Source organism: Gossypium raimondii, chromosome 11 (genome assembly GCF_025698545.1).
Source record: "Gossypium raimondii isolate GPD5lz chromosome 11, ASM2569854v1, whole genome shotgun sequence".
Lineage (NCBI taxonomy): Eukaryota > Viridiplantae > Streptophyta > Magnoliopsida > Malvales > Malvaceae > Gossypium > Gossypium raimondii.
Genome location: NC_068575.1, coordinates 45,901,111 through 45,923,417, shown reverse-complemented (window position 1 = coordinate 45,923,417; position 22,307 = coordinate 45,901,111). Strand labels below are relative to the sequence as shown.

The 22,307-nt window shown below is 33.3% G+C and overlaps 2 protein-coding genes across 4 annotated transcripts; one reads left to right on the top strand and one right to left on the bottom strand.

Annotated features, from left to right (window-relative positions):
* Window positions 1-7,550: 7,550 nt before the first annotated feature.
* Window positions 7,551-9,073, top strand: LOC105803607 (mitochondrial 37S ribosomal protein S27). 2 transcript variants are annotated; one of them, XM_052624096.1, is made up of 2 exons: window positions 7,551-7,699; window positions 8,522-9,073. In XM_052624096.1, the coding sequence occupies exon 2, from the start codon at window positions 8,535-8,537 to the stop codon at window positions 8,841-8,843; it is 309 nt and encodes a 102-aa protein (XP_052480056.1). In that variant the 5' UTR covers window positions 7,551-7,699; window positions 8,522-8,534; the 3' UTR covers window positions 8,844-9,073. The 2 variants fall into 2 exon arrangements, with proteins under 2 accessions (XP_052480056.1, XP_012491326.1); XM_012635872.2 differs by having other exon boundaries at window positions 7,575-7,699; window positions 8,501-9,073.
* Window positions 9,074-10,631: 1,558 nt separating this feature from the next.
* Window positions 10,632-21,246, bottom strand: LOC105803608 (uncharacterized). Of its 2 annotated transcripts, XM_052624095.1 has the most exons (20): window positions 20,655-21,242; window positions 19,242-19,394; window positions 18,395-18,573; window positions 17,785-17,892; window positions 16,997-17,167; window positions 16,348-16,911; window positions 15,475-15,549; window positions 15,252-15,380; window positions 15,092-15,166; window positions 14,806-15,015; window positions 14,428-14,580; window positions 14,111-14,325; window positions 13,886-14,003; window positions 13,647-13,779; window positions 13,378-13,579; window positions 13,192-13,297; window positions 12,978-13,118; window positions 12,777-12,900; window positions 12,528-12,644; window positions 10,632-11,356 (listed from the first exon to the last, which is right to left on the bottom strand). In XM_052624095.1, the coding sequence occupies exons 1-20, from the start codon at window positions 20,854-20,856 to the stop codon at window positions 10,971-10,973; spliced, it is 3,561 nt and encodes a 1,186-aa protein (XP_052480055.1). In that variant the 5' UTR covers window positions 20,857-21,242; the 3' UTR covers window positions 10,632-10,970. The 2 variants fall into 2 exon arrangements, with proteins under 2 accessions (XP_052480055.1, XP_052480054.1); XM_052624094.1 differs by lacking the exons at window positions 10,632-11,356; window positions 12,528-12,644 and having other exon boundaries at window positions 12,762-12,937; window positions 13,038-13,118; window positions 20,655-21,246.
* Window positions 21,247-22,307: the final 1,061 nt, after the last annotated feature.

The window sequence follows — 22,307 nt, the reverse complement described above, 5'->3', positions numbered from 1 at the left end:
CAACTTTTGCAAAGTACAAGGACTTATAGCACAATATAACCAACAAATAATGAATCATTAGATCCGAGAGAGCTTGTGGCGTTTAAGCTATATCGTAGAAGGAATGGTTTTTAAAATTTGGGCTTACGATTTAGTGTTAGAAATATTCTTTTCTATCTAAATGTAATTATAAAATATAAAAAAAAAATTTTGAGTTATCTGATTTGCTTGATTAGGCTTTGATAAAAATCTTAAAAGGAAAATTTGGACTACAACTTGGTTGACTCATAAACTGTTATAATAAAATTATTTTACTCTACTTATAAAATAAAATAAAATAAAAAAATCATCGTATTAAAAATCAATTATGGATTAAATCTTAATTTGATTGATATTATTGTTATAAATGCAGAGGAAATTAGGCCACATAAAGTAGAAACATTAAGGGTTTGCGGGGAGAGCTCAAGTGATGAGCTCGCGAGCTAGATTCACATGCATATTACTCGGGGTTCGCAGGCAGAGGACGCAAAGTCAAGCGCGTGGTATGATAAACACTTGTTAAGACTAAAGTAGTATACGTATTAACATGCATAGAGCCTACTTAGGAAGTCATTTTGATGAACAGTAACTATATATTATAAATACTCGATTTCCCCTCTCTAAGAAGATACACAACGAAAACACTCAATGTATTTAAATATAATTTTACATTCGAGAATCATTGTTGGGTTAAGAGAGAAATACATTAATGTAATAAACAATATTAGGTTTACAATATCTCAATTAGATTTAAAACTATTGAAAGTATAAATTTAAATATTGATATGATTTAAAGTAAAATTGATAGTAAACTTTGTTATCAATGAATTCTTTATTTTTATAATTAAGAATTTAAATAAGTGAGGATGAAATTTTAAATGAAAACAAACAAAATTAAAATTACGTGTTTACTAAATTCCAAAAGTTTTTCTAATCTGGTGTTGCCACTTTTGTTCAAGATAATTATATTTTAATATTATTATATACCATTAATTTTTTATACAACTCTGAAAGATTAAAAATATAAATAACAAGTCATAAGTCATAACTAAGTATGATATAATTAACTAAAATAAATATGAATGGATTGAATTACAATCCGGGACTAATGAATTATAATGGAAAAAGGAAAGGAATTTGCCCTCTATAACCAAAACCAATCAAAGGGATGGATTTTTTTATTTTAAAGTTTGTAGGTTATTTTCGGTTTGGATTCCTTGTAGTTTGAAAAATTGCTAATAAAAGTTTCAAAATTATAAATTCATATAGGGACTAATGAAGAAATTACAAATAGTAAAAGGCCTATAAAATGAAAAATGGAGGGTTTATGTTGCAATTAACCCCTTTGTTGTCATCTATATAATGAAGTTCTTATTTCTTATTTTCCATTTAATCCAACTTCTTGTTGAAAAGAAATTCCTCAAATTTTATACTCGTATTTAAGTAATCCTCTGGATGGAGAGCTGCTGTCATTTTTTTAGGACTAAAAATAAATATATAACCTTTTGAATTCCATGCAACTATATTTATATGGAATATTTAATAAATTAATATTAGAAATAAATTCACCGTTGATAATATATATTTTGAAAAGGTTTTCGGAATGGAATAATTTGTAAAGAAAAATATTGACTCCCTGATTGTAGTAATTTTTAAAAGTTAGTTTAAAATAAAAGTATTATGTTTGTTCTTTCTAATACAATACTTAGAACTATTTATAATCTCTCCAATATTTAAGTAAGAATATAATGCGCTTCAAAGACACTCAAACTTAGTTAAGATTCAATCATGAGTAATTTTTCTTTTTTCTTCTTTCAAAATTTTAACTTTTAAAATTTACAAGAGTTAACTGTTTATTTTATATTTTAGTCAAACTTAGAACAATTTAAATTGAATAAGGAAACGAAATAGGAACCTAAGATTATAGGGTTGTAGTAATGACACAAATTTCAAACGGAATATATTTTCAGTGAGATAATTCCTTCAACTTTTGTATATAATTATGTGATCAAATAAATGTTAAGGAAAGATTACGGGTTTTTTAACACTAACAGCATAAGCATCACACATGTCAATTATGTGTAAAGTCAAGCGTCGTTCAAACAAAATTAACCACGTAAGTGACATTTCCTTATTTGTTAAATACTTAGTTATGGGATATAAATTAAATTACTAATTTTTTTTTTCAAAATTAACGAAATAGGTCGATTTTTGGAATATTTACGAGTACAGTCCAATTTAGGAAAAACGGTAGAAGCAATTTTTGAGTGTCACTAGTAACACGCTTTTAGCTGGAAGCGTCCCCCCCTAACGGATACTTTTCCAATGGCTATTTTAAATAGTCATTGCCCCTAGGAGTGTTCAATAGGTTAACCAACCGGTTAACCTACCCAAAATAACATTAGCCAAATTAACCGACCTTTTAAAATTTTAATTGTTAACCGAACCGAATCAAAATTTTTCGATTAATTCGATCGGTTAACCGAATTAACCGAAAATTATATATTTTTATTTTTTGTTAAAAATTAACCGAATTACCCGAATTAACCGAATTGAATCACTACATAATTAAAAACATTACATGAGTCTTTGAATCACTAAGATTACATAAGTCTTGAAATTAAATTATTTTTATTTATTAAATTATTTGTAATTTTTATGATTGGGTTGGGTTGGGTTGAATACTTGGGTTTGGATTGGGTTTAGGTGAATAGTGAGCCTATTTATATATTATAGTTTTATTTATTAGTTTTTTCGGTTAAACCGAAAAAATTCGGTTAATCGATCGGTTTTGAACCGAATTAACCGTTAACCGAAAAGTCAAAAAATAATTAACCGACCTCCGACCGAAAAAAATTCGGTTAACCGATCAATTAACCGAATTCGGTCGGTTAACTGAATTTTTTCGATTTTACTCGAATTTTGCACACCCCTAATTGCCCCCTCCCAACGATAAAAAAAAAACCTATAAAAACCCCTCACCCTTACTCATTTATCACAAAATTCTCTCAAATTCTCAAACCAGTCTCAAATTCTCTCAGAAATCTAAATTATATTTTCTATTAGATTTTTTATTAATATTTTCTGAAAATATTTTTTAAATTAATTTGTGTTCTATATAATTAGCAATGGCCAGTTCTCTAATCCGTTATGATGACAATCACATTTTCGTCATTCAATTGCAAATGGTAAAAATAGTTTTTAATAAATTTCAATTTTGTTTAATTTGTTTATTTCATTGTTATTTATTAACTTATTATTTTGTATTTTTTTATGTAAATAGGCGAAAGATCGAATTTTACAATGCCATATTTGAAATTTACACGGTCCTTCATCACCGTTAATTGAACCATACTTGAGGGAAGTCAGTTTTTGGCACGTGGCCTTTGTAGGTCGATGGTGTAAGTTGGACCCAAAACTTGTAAGCACGTTGGTGGATAGGTGGACGCAAGACACACACATTCCATCTTCTATGCGACAAGTGTACTATCACTCTAGAGGACATGCATTTACAGTTGCAGTTACCCATGGATAGGTTAGTAATCACCAGGTCTATTTAGTATGGTGATTGGCGAGGTGTATGTGGTGAACTTTTGGATTCAGTTCTGAAACGATTTATGGAGGTTGGATCGAAATGACTTGGTTATGAAAAATTTCACGGTGTTGGATGAGGATTCGATTGAAGTCGAAAGAGAAGGACATGCTCGGGTGTACATCCTTTAGATCATCGGAGGTATATTGATGCCAGACAAGTCACGAACACTCGTCCATCTAAGGTGGTTGTAAAAACTCGTCAATTTTAGAGGAGTGGGCGAACTAAGTTGAGGGTTCGTCGTGTTGGCGACATTGTACCATAAGATGTGTCGGGCGATACAACCAGGAAAAATCAAAATTGGTGGTCGCATTTTACTATTGCAATCATGGGAGCGATACCGATTTCCATTTGTACGTCCTCGAGCGAACTACCTGTATACATTCCCAATCGTAACAAGATAAAATTCATATTTTAATAATAAAATTGATTTAAATAAATATGATTATGGTAACAAATTATTTAATTAGGTGGAACCATGGACCGAGTCACGTGAGACTACCTACTGAGCTTCAAGATATACAACTTCTATTAAACCAATAATTGGAAGCAGAAGTATCTATTTATTTAAATTTGAATTATATAATATTACCATAGTTGATTTCGTGTATATATATATATATATATATATAACTAATGTTTTTATCACGTTAATATAGTTTGAATGGACACTATATGAGGATCCGACAATTCAACAAGCCATCCCCGAGGAATTCTTTGTGAATCCCAATATCTGGCACGTGAAGGTCCCATTGGTAGTGTATACTACCGTCGAGATGCATGAGACCGATAGAGTGCTGCAACAGTTTAGATTTCGACAATCGATTCCCGTGGCACCTCAAGACCTTGATGATCTACATCCTGTCGACTTGCGGCAGCCGAATGAGAATTGACTGATATTCTTCTCCCAACATATCAACATGTGGAATAATCAGTATGATTTAGTACATACTCGTGAACATATTATCGTTCCGGAGCTAACATGCGATCTGGAGTACATGCAATGGTTTAGGATTCATGGCAAATCATATTTGTACAGAGAAGAGGCGAGGCATTGGCATCCCCATATGAGTAGGCCACGATGCCCCCTTTAAATCCAAGAGCTAGCGAGGCGGGTCCATCATTAGTGCCCACGCAAGAACTGACACCAATGACTGCACAACCGATGCCCACACCACCCACCGGTCAATATGTACCGTCTTATTCTAGTACGTATTCTAACCTTATTATCTTCACACAAGCACTATATATTGCACCACATTTTTCTGCTTCCAGTCCTATGTTAGGTTGGAGTGTAATACATTTGTCCCCGATGTATTACATGCCTATGCCATCAACACCTCTAACAATGACGATGTCAAAGACGATGTATAGGCCATCTATGTTTCAAGCACCGATGGAAAGTCCATTTGTTATCCCATCGGTGAATGAGACTCAACATAGTTATGATCATTCGTCGTTTGTGACGTAAACACCTCTGGGATCTTTGTTCTACCAAGCTGAGTCATCTTTCTAACCACCTATTCTTAAACTGGAGGATGCACGATGGCAACCGATAATGCAAGGGTCACAATCGATCGAAGGTGAGGAAGAAGAGCTACTAAGACCACAACCCTAACGACCACAACCTCGTCCAAAGGCTGAACTAATAAGGAATCTAGTGCGCAACCGTCGACCACCCCGTTGTGGCACAGATTTTGACTGGCATCTGGACTGATTAATTTTATCGTTATATCAAACGTTTATATTTTTTCGATGATTTTTATTATTATGTTTTTAGAGGAACATTGTTATAATTTAACAAAATTGAAGTTGTAATTTGTTACCATTTCACAAAATGAAAGATAATATTTATTATCATTTCACAGAACCGTGCGTTTACATATTACAATGGAATTGATATTTGTTTTCTAGTTTGCTTCTTCCTCGGTTGGTTTGACCTGTCTCGAATATCCATGTTGTCACGTATTTGAGTTGACGTCGGTCGACCTTTTGGTTTGCGACAGAATAACCTATCGTGTAACAACTTAAACGGAGCGCTCGATATAGGCGGCCACATACGATTGGTGTAAATACGAATATTTTAAATATTGAATTCAATAATTACAATTATTATGTTAAAAATTTAATCAATTTAAATTTTAAAACCCTAACCTTAAACTCTAACACACCAAAAACCTTAACAACCCTAATATAACATAGGGAGTTGGAAGCATTTTTCCCTAAATCGGCCTATACTCGTAAATATTCTAAAAATCGTCCTATTTTAGTAATTTTGAAAAAAACAGGTATTTTTTGGTAATTTAATCTGTAATATATATTAGATTGATTCAAGAAAGAATTGTTTTCTATATTACCCGCACATATTTTGAGATCCACTATATGTACTTGATTTATTTGAAATATATCGAAAATTTTATTATTTTGAATTACGGGCAAGTAAAATTTGATTCAATTCAAAACAATTGACAAAATTGAATTTCAAGTTATTCGATTTTTCAAGTAAACTCAAATAAGTTATTCAAGTTCAAGTTGAGTTGAATTTTATAATTGAATAATGATTGGTGTAAATACCCATTTGGTCATGTTAATTTTGAAAATGAACAAATTAGTCTCTCTCTAAAAAATTACAAAATAATTCAAAATAATTTTAAAAATTTAAAATATTTATAAAAATCCAAAAATATATATATATTTAAAAAATTATAAACATTTAAAAAATCTAACGAATATATAAAGAAAATTAAAAGTTTATAAAATAATAATTTTGAAGACTTAAATAAGTTAATTAGCGATGCAACCTTATCATATTAAAATATATATTTTTTCTTATTTTGCTTTGAAAAACTTTTCAAATATTTATGTGCTTTAACATGGAATTAGTTATACTATAACAAGATTTTAATTTGACATGTTGAATTTCTTAATTTAACTTGAACAATTTCTTTTGATTCGATGTAACTTAAATTTCATTTCACTCAACTCGATTCGAAATTTTTCAAATCGAGTTAGGATGATAAAATAGGACTCGTCAGCTCGATTAACTCAAAATTTTTTTTCACTCGATTCGATCCAACACTCACTCCTATTTTGAATAGCAAACATATTACCATTTACGCGGAAAAAAAATCAAACAAAAAATTTAGGGTAAATTACATCATTAGTCACTAAACAATGGGTAATGTTTTGTTTTGATCACTTAACTAAAAAAGTTACAATTTGGTCATTGAACTATTCAAAAGTTTTCATTTAAGTCACTTTACTATTAAAATCGATGCTATATGGCTTTTTCTGTTTTTAATACTTGCACCAATGGAAAGCTCTCTTTTCCATTATTTTCTATAATTCAATTTTTTTCTTCACAAAATAACTTTGGACGTCAAAAATTTGTGAACCGAAAATCTAACAGCTTGTTTCTTTAATCTCCGACACTGACCATCATATCGACTTGGACATAAAGTATGTTATTGTACTCGCTAATGGATACAGATCCACCATAGGACCGTTGAATCATCGCTTGGAGCTCGGCGGCGAAACTTTTTTTTAGAAAATAAACATAGTAGCCCAATGACTTAAATAAAAGCTTTTGAGCAATTCAGTGACTTGAATGAAAACTTTCAAATAGTTCACTGGCCAAATCATAACTTTTGTTAGTTAAGTGACTAAAACGGAAACTGACCCATAGTTTAGTGACTAATAGGTAGTTTCAACAAAAATTTAAACACAAACAAATATTTTATTATCTATTATTTGTACTTCTTATAAATAAAAATATTTTTGAAAATAATAAATAATTAAATATTTTTTGTTTGTATCAAAATTATTCGTTGATTTTTTTTTTCACACAATTGTAGTATGTTTGTTTTTTCAAAATTTGGAAATGATAAATAATAAAATATATTTTTCAAAATTCTACTGTACTTTTGTAGTAATCTAAAATCATATATAAAACAAGTAATCTAAAATTTGCTTAAAGAAATTCCCGGCCCACTCTCATCTATACTGTCACAGCCTCCCCCTCCTCCTGTCCCTGACCTAAGCCCCTTCTTTACCTTCAAGTTTCCGACAGACCAGTAAATTAGATAAAAGGTAATTTTTGAAACCCTAAATTTAACTTGAACATTTCTTTCTACTTGACTCATGAGAGAGATTTTGAGTTATCTGCTCTCATCACTCTGCTATATTTGAATTTTCTGGTTTCGATCCTACTGTTTGTTACTCTCCTCTCTCTGTTTACTTTGTTGAGAAATAGAAATTTTTTTTCTAAAAGGTATCGGTATAGTGGAAATGGCGGACCTTTATCGCCGTTGTTTTCTTTTTTTTTTTCATTGCTATTGGTGTCCGCGATTTGTTGCTATTGATGTGAATTGAGGAGGTCTTTTGGTGGCGGCGGATTTTGCTGCTACCGCGAAATAGCGGCCGCAACTGCACTATTTGAAACCTCGACGTGAACAGTTTATAGAATGTTGTTTTGGTTTTAGAACCTGGTTATTTGATTATTAGATTGGGATTTGATTTTTTTTGTCAGTTTAAATTGAACCAAGATGGTTAAGAAAAGAGTTTTATGATTGTTGTTGTAGTTTAGAACAAGTTGTTGAAATGTCAGCTGTAATTTTAGTTATTAGGTTAGGTTAGGATTGGATTGAGATCATCTTGTTTCCTAAAATAGTATTTCGATGCTTTTGCTGAAAGTTTCATTTGAATATTTAATACTATTGAATGAGAAATAGTTGGAAATAGATTTTTGTTCTGGTTTTAGAACAAATTGGGAAAATTTCTGCCCTAAATCTGGTTATGAGGGAGATCATCTTGTTTACTAAAATATTTTGAAATTTTCAGTATGCTATTGCTGAAAGTTTTATTAACATGATTGTCAAAAATTTCTTTAAGTTTTGTTTGAACTTTTAACAGAATTGACTGAAAGATGAGTGCTGGTGGTTTAAAGAAAATGTTGGCTTCGGCCGTCGTAGTAGGGGTCACTGAAGCTCGAGCAAGAATATTTGGACAGATACTCAACCCAACGGGACAGAGATCACCCCATAAGCTCTTACGCAAAAAGCTCATCGGGGACAAGGTTGCAGAATGGTACCCATACGACATCAAGAACGATGATCCGCATGTCATGGCGCGTGAAGAAGAAGAGCGCTTATCGAAGCTTGAATCGTTGAAGAGACGTGGTAAGGGACCACCGAAGAAAGGCCAAGGAAGACGTGCCGCTAAACGCAACAAGTAGAGGTAATCAATCGGTTAATCACATGAGATGGTTTTTGTTTTGACTTCATAAATGGCTGTTTCTTTAATGCAGTTAGCCATCTTGTTGGACAGTTTGTTGGCATATGTTAGAATTAAAATCAAACCGAATATATTTGATTGTTTACTTGAACCAAAATTAAATTGAACTTAACAAACGCCTAACTGAATACTATGGTTTAAATTTGATTATGGTATTTTTGCTGTGCCCAAGTTTGGATTGGATTTCGAATAGATGAAATGGTTGAGATGGAGGGATGAATTTCTTTAATCTGTTTGATTAGCTATAGACTCGATATGATTAGACGTATACAAAATGGATACCGAGTAATAAGAGGCTAGTGCTTAATCAGCACTCTGTTTGCACCTTTCCACTTTCACTACGAAATGAAATTAAAATTAAAACTTTCTTTTTCTCTTGTCAAGTTCTTTTAATGTACTTGTAGATTTTTCTTCATATTCAACTGTGTTGGATTGAAAGTGTACGAGTGTTGGATACTAATATGTAAAGAATGAAAATTTGACGTAACATAATTTGAAATTAGACTTTGTTTAGGGTTGGGTTGCGTTATCCCTTGCTTTGAAATTTGAAAGATTTGACAGTTCAAAAAATGAGAGTGAGCAAAATAGATCTTCCAAATTATTTATTTAAGCCTAGTCTTTGGTAAAAGTTTTCTAAGTCCAGGCATGATCTAAAGTTTTGAAATTTATGTAAAGGTTTTAGGATTAAAGATTTCAGTAGGCAAAAATTTATTAATATCCATATACCCTTGAGCTTGGCTCAACTCATGAGTTTTGACAATTGACATCAATGAATAAGAAAAATCAACACTTCAGATGTTATGAAGCTACTATATTGATCATTATTATCCTAGCTTGAAAAGGAATGACGTTTTGCTTTGCCGCCGTTATAGGTTGAAAGTTTAGATCTTTAACCACATATGAGTTCGTCAATGCAGCTTTTCTATTTTGGTTAGCAAATCGAATGCCTTCAAATTTGAACGTCTCGGATAAAGAAAACCAGAATATTTGTAATTTGAGAAGGTGAAGAAAACTTGGTATCATTTCATGGGGAATCCAATGTATAAATCTCTCTGGTTAAAAAAATTAAAAGCAGCGACATCAAAATTAACCTTTATTTCAAAATATATGTAATAAGTTTATTAAAAATCAAATTTCATAACATTTTAAACACAATTATAACCTAATAAAATACAACAATCCAATATGAAAATACATTTATTTTTTAAGTTCATTGAAAATGCCAGCCTATGCAATTTTTTTTTTCTCAATTTCATTTTCTTTCTACTATTAAATATGATTGTAAATTTGTAACCATGAATGATAAAAACAGCATGAAATCATGATTCATTTGGGGTTACAGTTTCATGTCAACTAAATTACGTTAATCTCCTCTTCAACCCTGCAAATTCACATGCCTGATAATTGGATCAGTAAAGATGGAAATCTACTCTCATTTTCAAACCAACGGCATTCATCAACCAAACCAATAGTACAAACCTTGTTCAGGTCTTAGACTTGATCCATAATTAATTTTTCACATTAACATTTTTTTTTAAATTAAATATTTTTTAATGATTAAATAGCAATCTGAATTGAGCCAAACCAGATTACAAAAATCTCATTCAGAACCAACCAAAGTCGGACTGAATAACCCAAGGGCAGTGCTTGACTGCTTTCCAAACCCCAATCAATTTATAAAATTGGTTGTACTTCTCTAGACAGCAAGCTGGTCATCGCTTTCAATTCATTTATATCAGTCAGTAACAGAATTAACTTCACTAATTTGCTTTAACTTGAATTATTTTTTTTCTTATAAACTATCCAATAATTTCAGTGACTATAAGAAATCTTAAAGACAAGAACGCAATGCTTAGATTCTATGTGAAGAAATCTTAAAGACAAGAGCCGCCACATAATCTCATCTTGTTTTTCTTCCTTAACATGCGCTTTGGCAGGAAATTATAATCAAAGAATTGACACCTGCTACGAGCATCCTCATGTATGACATGAATAAATAAACAAATAAACAAATATTTATATATATTCATCTCATAAAGGAGTTAGGGAAGAAGAGTCTCACTTGGTTTCACTGGTTCTGATGAGTTTCTTCTTGGCTTTTTGCTTTGCCTCGCAGCATGTCAGTGACCCTCATGATGCGCATGAATCTAGTATCCTCTGGTGCAAGTCCATGTGCGGATGATGCCCCAGCTCTTGGAGATCCAACCGGAGACGTTGGTGCAGTGCTTTCTTTCTTGCCTAGCAGCCCACCCTCACCAAAGATACTAGTCATTGATGATGGAATCCCGATGTGAGCTCCCATAACCTTACTCAAAGCGTCAAAAGTTCCACCGGATCTTTCTTTCAAAATTATTTCGAGGGCCTCTTTGTGTGCAGGATCTAGTGTATCGGGGTCTCTTAATAAGTTTTGAATTGAAGGAAGAAGGAAATCACGAATGCTATTTGCAGAAATATCTGCAACAAAAATGATAATAAGTACTAAAATACATCACAAACAGAAACCATAGTTCGATGTGAAAACACAAAAATGGAGCATTTGGGAGGAAACCATAAATAAATTATTGCAAATTAATAGCAGCAACGTTTTATGTTTCCAAAATGTTGTAGAATAGAGAAGCTTGGCAATCTGTTAAAAGATCAAAGAATTCTTGTCATATAAATGATGAGACTTCTATCTAAGTTTAAAAAATTTTAGCAATTAATAACTCCTAGACACCTTTCTTTCAATCTTGAGTTCACTAATTTCTAGCAGGAAGGGTGGTCTGGTAGACGGCAGCTCACACCCTGTTCCTCCTATGCCATCCTTTCAGAAGGCAGGAAGACAAAAACGGACTCTACCAACACACCACATGGCTCTGACAGTGATAAAAGTTGACTGCCGGCTAGTATTGATAAAATTTGATGCAACTAAACACGAAAGCCTGGCTATAAGAAAGTGATTCCATAGTAATAATAATAATTTCTTCTTAAAGGAAACTTGGAAAAATGATAAAATTGTAATCTATACTATTATTAAACCCCTGATCGAGTTAAGTGACACCAAACTCGATCAGCTAGTACTAAAATATAAAAATAATAAAATAAAATGAAAATGGCAATTTCATTGTATTAAAAAGAAAAAGAAAAACCTTGTCACATTCAACCACTACTCATCTTACTTTTTATTTTATCCAAAAATCCATATAAATAACTACTTATTCAAAATTTACTTTTATAGTTTTAAATTAAATTTTTTGAAATATTTAAATTTAATGTTTTAAAAGATAATAAAAGTAACAACTCATTAAAAAATAAGAAAAAATTACTCTCTTTTTCTCATATACTTTCTTTAAAATCAATAACTGTGTATTTTTTTATTACCTTATCAAATAATCATTAAATTTTCAAAAGAACAAATAACTAAAATTTTAATTTTCTTTTACCCCCATAGAAGGGGCATGCCAACAAACAATGCATGACGTTTATGGCTTTAGGAGCGGATCTCTTATCCTTCCTCAATGCTTAGGAATGAAACTTGACTAGCAAGTTGACTTTTTACTCTTTTATCTTTTTCTCTGAGAAGGCAAAATATTGGAGAACAGAGAAGGGAGAGAAATGATGGCAGTAGCCACTTAGAGAAGCAAACCTGTCGCATCCACAGCACATATGGCTTCACAAAACACATTAGCTCTCTCTCGGCGAGACATCCCATCAGTTGCAAAAGCAGGCATGCTTGTCAGTTGGAAAATCTTAGTTAAAAAATGTAAATCATGTTAAGTAAACAATGATTTTGAAGAACGACTGGATAGTGGCAAGCACTAAAATGGCTAAACCACAATGCACAACTCAATAATGAAGTCCTAAAAATTGTTTTTCACATGAAAGTCAAGGATATAATCCCTAAATCTCTCTGTTGTATGTGGAAGTGCTACCACTAATGAACGGACCACGGCCATGGTTGTTTCATGAGAACCATCTTCGAGAAAAGCATCCATTTGAACACGTATTTTATCAACAATCTGCACATGCTGAGTTTGTAAGAACGGCGTCTAGAAACTGCACCAGCATGAATTAGAATAAAAAAACTCTACGTTACCATGTCATTCTTAAAATGTTGTGCCACAGCCCCAAAAGCATCTATGCTTGCATTCCTCACCTTCAGGTTTTGGTCTGAGCCAAGGGTAATCAAGGCAGGCAGAACATGTGTAGAGGCAACTTTTGCATCAACGTATGTCACCTGTTAAAATGTATAAATATCTTATTGTCGGGTGTAGCAAGATAAATTTTGTTTCAAAGGAAAGAGAACATACAATGACTTTCAGTATATTGGCAGCACCAATCTTCAATTCTATATTTGAGCTAACAACCATTTCCCACAAGATATCAAATATCAAGCTATGATGTTCTTCGAATGTACTGCATTATTAAAGTAGATTCTATGTGAATATTCAGAAATAAATAACAAATGGTTAGGACTGAAGTTTTTAATTACAAACCAAAGGAAGCGGACAGCATTAACAATATCATTGTTGTGTGTTATAGACTGATTCTCTTTCATGGCACCTTCAACTAATAGCTTTCTCAAGTAGTCTGCTAACTGTTCACGCTTACCAGGAGATCCAAGAACACCCGCTAAGAGAAGTGGCAGGATACCTAGAACAGCAAGTCTCTCAGCCACAGCTGTTCTCGGTTTTAGACCTGCAACCAAGCAACAATCACGGAACATGCAACAATAGAAATTTAACAAGATTCTAAGAGCCAATACCTCTGATTCTCGAGTGAATGTTGGGAGGGAAAAATGTGAAATCAGCAGCATCCCCAACTGCTACCAAGAATACAGGCATCATTATGTGTGTCGAATAAGATTCCCCAAAAAGTTCAGAAACAGCCAACAAAAACTGCAATGTCAGGATGCAGATTGGAAACAAGAAAGACAGCATTATTTCAATAGAACAAGCATGAAGCAAGCAGAAAACCCCATTAAATGCAATATTGAAAAATTACCTTTGTAGTTCGGTTTCTTAAACTATCCTCTTTCTGGGGTAACAAGCAAGACAGCTGTATCAAACCAGAAAAGCAATCCACATGCATCCATTCAAATGCAGGCCACTCGACATGTCCCCTAGTAGAATATATAATCAATCAAAATCATTTCAGCTAACAACTAAGTTACAAAAGTTATCCATACACTATCTCATCAGTCTGGACAAAAGAAAAGGAAAAACATACCCTGCATACAATTCAAGTACCGAACTGGAAAATTTTGGCCCATTTGACTCCGAAACAGAGGAAAATGGACATGTCTCAATTGCTTTCTGATGCACATGAGGAAGCAAATCAGCCAAAATTCTTAACAAAATATCAAGATTCCAGCGCTCTTGTTCACCTAAAACACGCAGGTGGGACTCCACTGACCCTTCAACTCCAGCAAGAGGTGGACAATGCTGAAAATATTGAGGGAGTAACAGTAAGAGGGGAAAGCATTGCAAAATGGAAAAGTGGTAGTACCTACCAGCAAATGATAAAATCCAAGGGCAAAAAGTTACCTCAGCAGAGTCCAAGATATGAGAGATTAGAACTCTCAAAATATGGTCTAACTTGTTTCCCCAATTTATTAGTGCAGGTAGTAGTTCTTTTAGTGTAGTTTCAACCACCACTCCAGATGGATCACAGGCCAATTGGAACATCAACTCCTCAACCTGTCAATATACAAATAAGGCGGTGGAGAATGTTTTATGTGTTTTCTTATTATACTTTCTATATTTTTTTTTCAAGTCATGATATTATATTATGCTAAGCGCAAAAGGCTCTCCAGTCCCTAGACCATGGGTCATCAACCTGTTCTAGAGCTCACATTGTAGCCAATTCTGTCAAGTCAGAAATCTTCTCCATGATTGCCTTGAAGCATATTTAGTGGGGCTGACCTTGAAATATTTATCCATATGCGGAAAGAGTGGAAGTAGTAAGGCCAGGTTGTGCGCAGCAGCTTCTCGAACAACAGTTGCAGGATCTTCAATCAATTGTTGTACAATAGATAAAATAAGAGAATCACGAATCTCAGGTCTGACAAATTCAGCAAGCTCCCCACATGATTGAGCAACAAGCAACCTGCGCTCCTCATACATGTGATTTATCTGCATTCAAAAGAAAATGGAATCAGGCCACTACAAATATAACCGACAAAGCAAAATAAGCAGCACAGAAGCTCACTTGTTCCCAGCACTGGGGGAGTAGTTCTATTTCTGTTCTCATCTCCCCAACATTTTTAGCTAGGCTAACACATGCCTGCAATGAAGTTTAAAAGATTTAGCACGGTATCCAAACTTGTAGCTATTGGGTACTCAATGGAATTCTCTGAAAAGCAACATACATCCATTATAATTCGTCTCTGCTGTTCATCTGGACGTTTAATCAAATTGAACAGTGTGTGTGTCAAAGAATCTCGGGTGGCATTATCTGGATGCCGCTCAATAGCACACATTATCAGTGGAAGAAGCTCCTAGAGTCAAATAAATTAGTACGGAATCAAAAAAATTTATAAGGATAATAAAGAAGATAATGTCCAAGTAAAAACTAGTAGTCAGAGAGTCAACCTCCCGATGGTTGATCAAAACATAAGGAACAATCTTAGGCAAAGCATCTGCTAGTATTTGAATGGTCCCCAAACCCTGTTACAATGAAAAAGTCTGCATCAGACATTATAATTGTGCTTGAATTTCTATGAAGAGAACCTGTAGCAAATCTTGACAATATATTCTTTTTTAGGTGGGGAAACAAGGAGTACTTAACTAATCATATTTTTTTTTAAGAAATGTATCCCGTAACATTATTGATATAACACGCATATAATATATAGCAAGCAATGTATTAAAAAGAATCTCAATTTTTATCATTTCATAAACAAATGTACAAAGAAACAAAATAAATCAAGTATGATCTTACTTTTTTTATGGAAAATATTCGATCTTACTTAAAATTGAAAGATGATCTTCTTTTAGAAAAATAAAAATAAATCAATTATAACTTCTTCTTTTTTCATTAAAATGAGGAATATTTGACATCAAAAGAATATAATGAAGTTGAAATTTTGAGATTAGAAATAGGGTGTTTTCTGGAGTTCTACAAAGTGGTCCCAGTTTGATTTCTGCAATGAAGAAATAAAGCATGATAACAGGAGAGATAAAAGTGGAGAGATAAACGGACGGGAGAAGTTCCACTAGGCTAAAAAGAAAGAGAAAACATGTTTGGTACTAGGTCAGAGACTTGAAATATTATTGAAGAAATTATAAAGTTAATTTGGTTTTCATTAAATTTATGTGATTTTAATTTCTTGATTTTAAGGGTTTGTAAGTAAAGATTGAGGAGTGGAGCTAAGGCTTTCAAATATATCAGTTTATGCTGTTAGTTATCGAAACCCCAGATACCACCCTTGAATATAATATCATAAAGCAAAAATAAAAACTTGCCATATTATCTGGAGCAGGCCCACTGCTAGGAGTTTCCGATTTGGAATGCAGCCTACTATCTTCTGATGGTGGTTTCTCATTTTGTTGGGATAAGGTTCTACTAGATGGGAAACCATCAGCAGTGCTTGAAGGATTCATAGCTGGTTCTGCCAAATTATCTTCAGGCTTGTGAGTGCTGTTGTCAAATGCTTGAACTGACGCAGACAGTGAGTTGCTGTCTATAGGTCCTGCTGGCTCAACGGGATGCGAGATAAGAGTTTTATTCTCATCCACCTCAACGACTTTCTCTTCAGTATATGTTGATTCTTTCTCAGCACAGTTCGAATCACTTAAATCCGGAATATCTCTTTTCTCAGACTTTAATCTTTCAATTTCCTTCTGCAAAGACACTATTTCTTCCTTGTAATTTTCTAAGGCCTGGGGTTGAGCAGAGTCAACACTACTAGTCACCGGATTTTGTACAGAAGAAGATCCTTCAATGTGCATTTTCGGGGAAGTGATTTCAGCCCTGCAATCATTTAGTTCCTTCCTTTGATGCTCCCAGGCATGCTTCACATCTTGTATCTGAAGAAGTATGAAATCAGTGCTTCAGATTTTGTAGCATCATCAAGGACCTGCTCTTAAAGCAATCAAGCTAAAAGAGAACTACCAGATTTTCCTTGTCCTTCAGATCCTTCTGAGTGGCTGCCAAAGATTTTGTCAATGCATTTATCTGACCTTCAGCCAAATCTTTGTTTTTCATCAAAAGCTCTTTCTCATAATTTAAGCTCTCAATTGCTTTTTGTAATGACTCATTTTCTCGAATCATAGAAATTTTCTCCTGCAATGGAATAAACATTACTGTTTTCAATGATAAGAAATTTGCTGTAAGTAGAAAGATCTACACAAAGCACATGTAACAGCAGAAATTGTTGAAAGACTGATCCTTCATTAATCATAACAGACCATCTTAAAAGCCGAAGAGACATTAAGTCAAGCAACTTGTATCTGCAACAGAAAGAAGAAGCATCCATGATGACAAGCAATGCCATTGCCAACCACATCCAGAAGTAAAAGAAAAGGGCTGGTGGGGTGAGATTTTAGTTCAAGGATCAGTTCTTATATCAGTTCTTTATATCAGGCTGATATCTATAGATCATAAATATTTTCCCAATAAAATAATTCCATAAACATAATATTGCAAGCAACAATTTCGTTAACCAATTAGTTTGTAATGAATATTGCAACTGGCAGTTTAAGTTACATTATATTGCACTCACCCATGGATTTTATATGTACAAACACAACACAATAAATGCACAAAAGAAAGCAGGTGACAGTAATGATACTGTTCCTCATGAAGCAAAGTCAACAATAATAAAGGAAAATAGCTAGAACATTCCAACATGAAAATATTCAGTATGATTCAGTATGAATGGTAAGAAACAGCTTGCCTACCTCAGCAGCTTCCGAACTTGAAGACAGGTACTGATAATAGTAATGGCGCAAGGCATCAGGCACAGATGCTGGTGAGTTTGCCCAAACATCTAGGTTCTGATCTGTAACCTGAGATTAAACAACAAATTAGCTGTGAAATATGCACATTCACCAGCTTAGGCAGCTGCTTCATACCCCTTCAGGGCCTCAAAATGTATTTGTGCAACAGAAAGATAAAGATATACCACAAAGAAAATATGAAAATCAGATTCTATGAACTCTATAAATTGTTAAAGCTTGTCTCCCAGCCAAAACATCAGGAAAGAAGATAACTTGGGTTCTAACATCAAATGCAAATAACTCCCAGTCAAGCTTTTCTATTTTTCAAACTAACTTCATGTTCAAAAAATATAGACCTTGGTGTTGTGGGGCAAGAACTTCTCTCTTCTTGCAGTTCCCAAATAATAATTCAAAATTTCCACAATTTTCAGTTTATTGCGTTTTGCATCAAGCTTTCAGCATAGGACGATCAGCCCTTGCAGCTACATAGGTCCTTTAATGCTAGCTAGTGCAGATTTACAGAATAAAAAAGCAGTAACAAGACGAAAGCACTACCGAATGTTACAGATACCTCTTCACAAAATGTCATTGCAGTTAATCGATATCCACCTATCAGCAAATATTCCTTTACCGCACAATTCAGATCTTTACGTTCATTAGCCTTCAATGGGCCTAAAGTAGAGAAGGGAACATCTCTCCTGTGCCGATGGACTTCCAGAGCATGATTTATGTTATTGCTCACACTTGATTCTACATTTGCATATAACATAAAAACAAATTCACACATGCCAGAAAAATGATGGCTAACTACTGATTAAAAGCATTTTAAAAAAATCCTACAATTCCCATAATTTATACGAGCGATCCTACAAAAAAACCCACCAATTATGCAAAACAGTTGCCAAATAAAAGCAACTGCGGCAGAAATATGGGTGTCAATTCCTGAAAAATAGTATGAATATCTAGCATGACACGCAGAAAAGAATATTTCATTCTAAGCATAGTCATGCAGGGTGGCCAACCTCATGGGATGTGAAAAGAAAAAAAGAAAAATTTCCTCAGTGTTTACCTTTACCGCAAGAACCTCACCAATAGCGAACCTATATAACCAGGTAGCAGTCTTGACCATTTTGGTGCTTCTAATGATTCTTAGAGTCATAAATAGAGACTCTTTCAATCGAACAGCATGCTAAAAAATGTGTCATACAAAGAGATCAAAATTTCTCTTAAAATATCATTTACAAAAAAGAAGAAGAAGAAGAGTTTAGTTGATTCTTTTGCTATTTGTTCCATTTTTTCTTTTCTGTAAAAAGAAAACAAAAAGAAAAAAACAGAAAACAAGAGACAAATAGCAAAAGTGTCAACCAAACAGAGCTCAAGTGTATCCATTTAAATATCAAATAAATAAGAAAATTTACCACTCAATCTATCCCGACGGAGATCTACTTTCCTTTGTAACTCGGTCTTCAGTTTCATAACATCTTCTTGAGCTAACCGCAATTCATAGTCACTAAGTGCTAATTTTTCTTCTATTGCTTCTTTCTCTTCTAGCAAACTTTGAGGGTCTACAACTGAATTTCAAGAACTATATATTAGATGAAACCATCGGTAATGTTCACTTATTCCAGATCTAAATTGAAAATGGACTTTTGCTCTAGGGCTTAGAGCATTGATAAACGGGTAGAAACATGCAACACCAGCAACCAACGCATTATTTCTTTAAGCAGAGACCTTATCTCACACTCTAAGCACCCCAACCCCCAAACTATCAGAGTTGCAATCTAATTTCTGTATTTGATTGCTTAATTTGATTTCCATGTCAATTGGAATTAAGAGCCATTTCCTTTTCCCCTATCTTGGATGAAGTTTTCATAATTTGCTATTTTCTGCTTGTACTTCCAATATCACCGGAACCGATAAATTCATTTGGTAATCATAATAGTTTACATAAAATGCTACTTCCTGGTTGTAACTCCAACATTACTGGAACCACAAGCTCATGCAGTAATCATAATCACTAATTAAGTAGCTACATCTTCAGCATAAGAATTCTTTGATATATAGAACATGTATTGCCTAAAATGACGGTAAATGCCTTGACAAATGAATGCAATACAATACACGTATGCTGTGAAAGGAACCATTTCATATGTAAAAGAAAACATTTCAATACCAAGCAGAACCTTGATTTCTTTACCTTCTCTCAACTGCCAAGAGAACAAATTTAAATTTCTTTACCTCATAAATGTAACTTCCACTAGTTATTAATTGTATTACCTTTTACTTCCTAAGAAGTTTATATAACTAGTTTAAAGAGTAACTAAATACTACACTAATTTCAATGTAATTACTCTATTATAAAAATAAAATCATAAGTTTCATTCTTCCAAAAACGATGATTTTTTTTTACTCATCTTTTGTTGATATCCAATCAGGATCGAGATTTTGGTGAGCTTAGTTCATATATAGTCTCTCTCTTACCCTTAGCCTACCTAACGTCCTTCCTAACACTCTCCTACCGTTACATTTCCTAATTTCCTTCTTATAGCTTTTCTACCCTTACCCAGAGCCACCCCGGAACCTGCATTTAGCACCGTCACCTTGACACCTGGCATCAACAATTTTTATAAGGTTCCATTCCGTTATTACTCTTACAAAACACTGCTGGAATCAGATTTTCTCTACATGTTGATCTAACAATAAGTAACACTAAAAACACAGTTCATATTTAAACCAAAAAAAAAAAATCAAAAGAAATAAATTTATACGTCTAAGTCATTCCCGATTTCATACTTGAAAAAGAAAAAGGAATTAAAGAAACACAAAAGTACCTCCAAGAGAGCTGTAGCGAGAGATCTGATCAACAGGAAAATGAGAAGGATCGGCGAAGAATTCCTTTAGACGCATAGCTTGAGCGTCACGACCATCGTCAAGAAGCTCGTGGAGCAATTCGAATGCCGTTAACAAGTAATTTTCTTCAAGTAGAAAATTCACAACGAAATTGCACAGCGATGATCTCTCTACATCCATCATCTAAGTCTGATGCTTCCTTTACATCAATGAATCAATCAATCTTCACCGTCTATCAACATCGCGATACAACCAAGTTCTCGCGGAGTAACTCAAATGCCGTTAGCAAGTAATTTTCTTCGAGTAGAACATTCACCACGCAATTGCACAACCATGATCTCTCAACATCGATCACCTGAATCTGATCCTTCATTTACATCAATCAATCACCGCCGTTTACCAACATCAGGATCGGATCAAATGCTTCTCCTAAATCAAAATCTCAAATTTTTCCTTTGGTCTGTTCGCGTAATGGTAGCACTTTGCAGAGCTCGTGAATTTTGAAAGTTCGATTGAGATGAAAAGGAGGGGGATGTGTTTTGATTTGGTGAGACAAGGAATATTATTGTTTGAGGATGGCAGCGGTCCTATATTTATAATTTCAGTAATATCCGAATTTGAATATATACTATATAACATTACTTGAGTAATTACTAAATCAACTATTAATTCAATTAAAATAATTATTAAAATGTTATTATATTAGTATTACGAGTGAATTAAATATTAACCCGATTAAAAAATATATGAATATAATGAGATTCACACTTACTTTGTTTGTACTAATGAATCCTTAAATTTACTTAATCACAATTTTATTTTAATATTTTAATACATTATAATTTTATTATTACCTCCATCTATCTATACTATTATTTAAGCCCTAATTTAGTTGATACCACGAGTTACCGGTCACCAACTTAGTGAAAGAACTTACGAAAACATTCTTTTATTTTTAAAAATAAATTATATTATTAGAGAGTATTTTAATCTTTTTATTTTAAATAATTGAATCTATTTGGATTTATTTTGTTTTGAAAGGAAAAATTATTTATTCATTCCGATGAATGGAACTGTATGATTCAAGGGAGAAAAACAACAAGCATCTATCGTAGTTGATAAAGGACAAGCTCCATCAACACAACATAGGCTTTAATCTTAACATCAATAGAATATTATGTCACAACTCGAGCACAACATATCTAGAATGATTGCAAGCACTTGTTACGATAAAGAAATCAACCCCAAATAGTCCAAAGTGACGGGCAAAAATTGGTAAAAGAATTGAGTATCCATCAAACTGGAGAGGATGGTGACAAAACATCTCTAAAATCACTTGCAAAAGGCAAACTACATGCATAAGCAATACTAAGAAACATCCTATATGCATGGGAATATATACATATATATATATAACTTAAGACAACACGAGCCCAAACTGATTCTTAAAATCATTTATTATTCTAAAATACTTTAAAAACAGAAACACATTAAGCAGCCGATGAAGAGCCACCCACTTTCTAATAATTGTTAGTGGCTGAAGAAGTTTTAGCGGCGACAAGCATCATCATCTATGCATCACGACTTGTGAAGGCAACAAATATATTCACAAAATAGATCTACAAACTGAGAAT

Excerpts from the sequence above, each read along its gene's own strand:
- LOC105803607 (XM_052624096.1), top strand. The coding sequence starts at position 8,535 with ATGAGTGCTGGTGGTTTAAAGAAAATGTTGGCTTCGGCCGTCGTAGTA.
- LOC105803608 (XM_052624095.1), bottom strand. The coding sequence starts at position 20,856 with ATGATGGATGTAGAGAGATCATCGCTGTGCAATTTCGTTGTGAATTTT. Across the intron at positions 15,167-15,251 it reads AGAGACGAATTATAATGGAT|GCATGTGTTAGCCTAGCTAA; the intron begins GTATGTTGCTTT and ends ACTTCATTGCAG. Across the intron at positions 13,119-13,191 it reads CCAATATACTGAAAGTCATT|GTGACATACGTTGATGCAAA; the intron begins GTATGTTCTCTT and ends ACATTTTAACAG.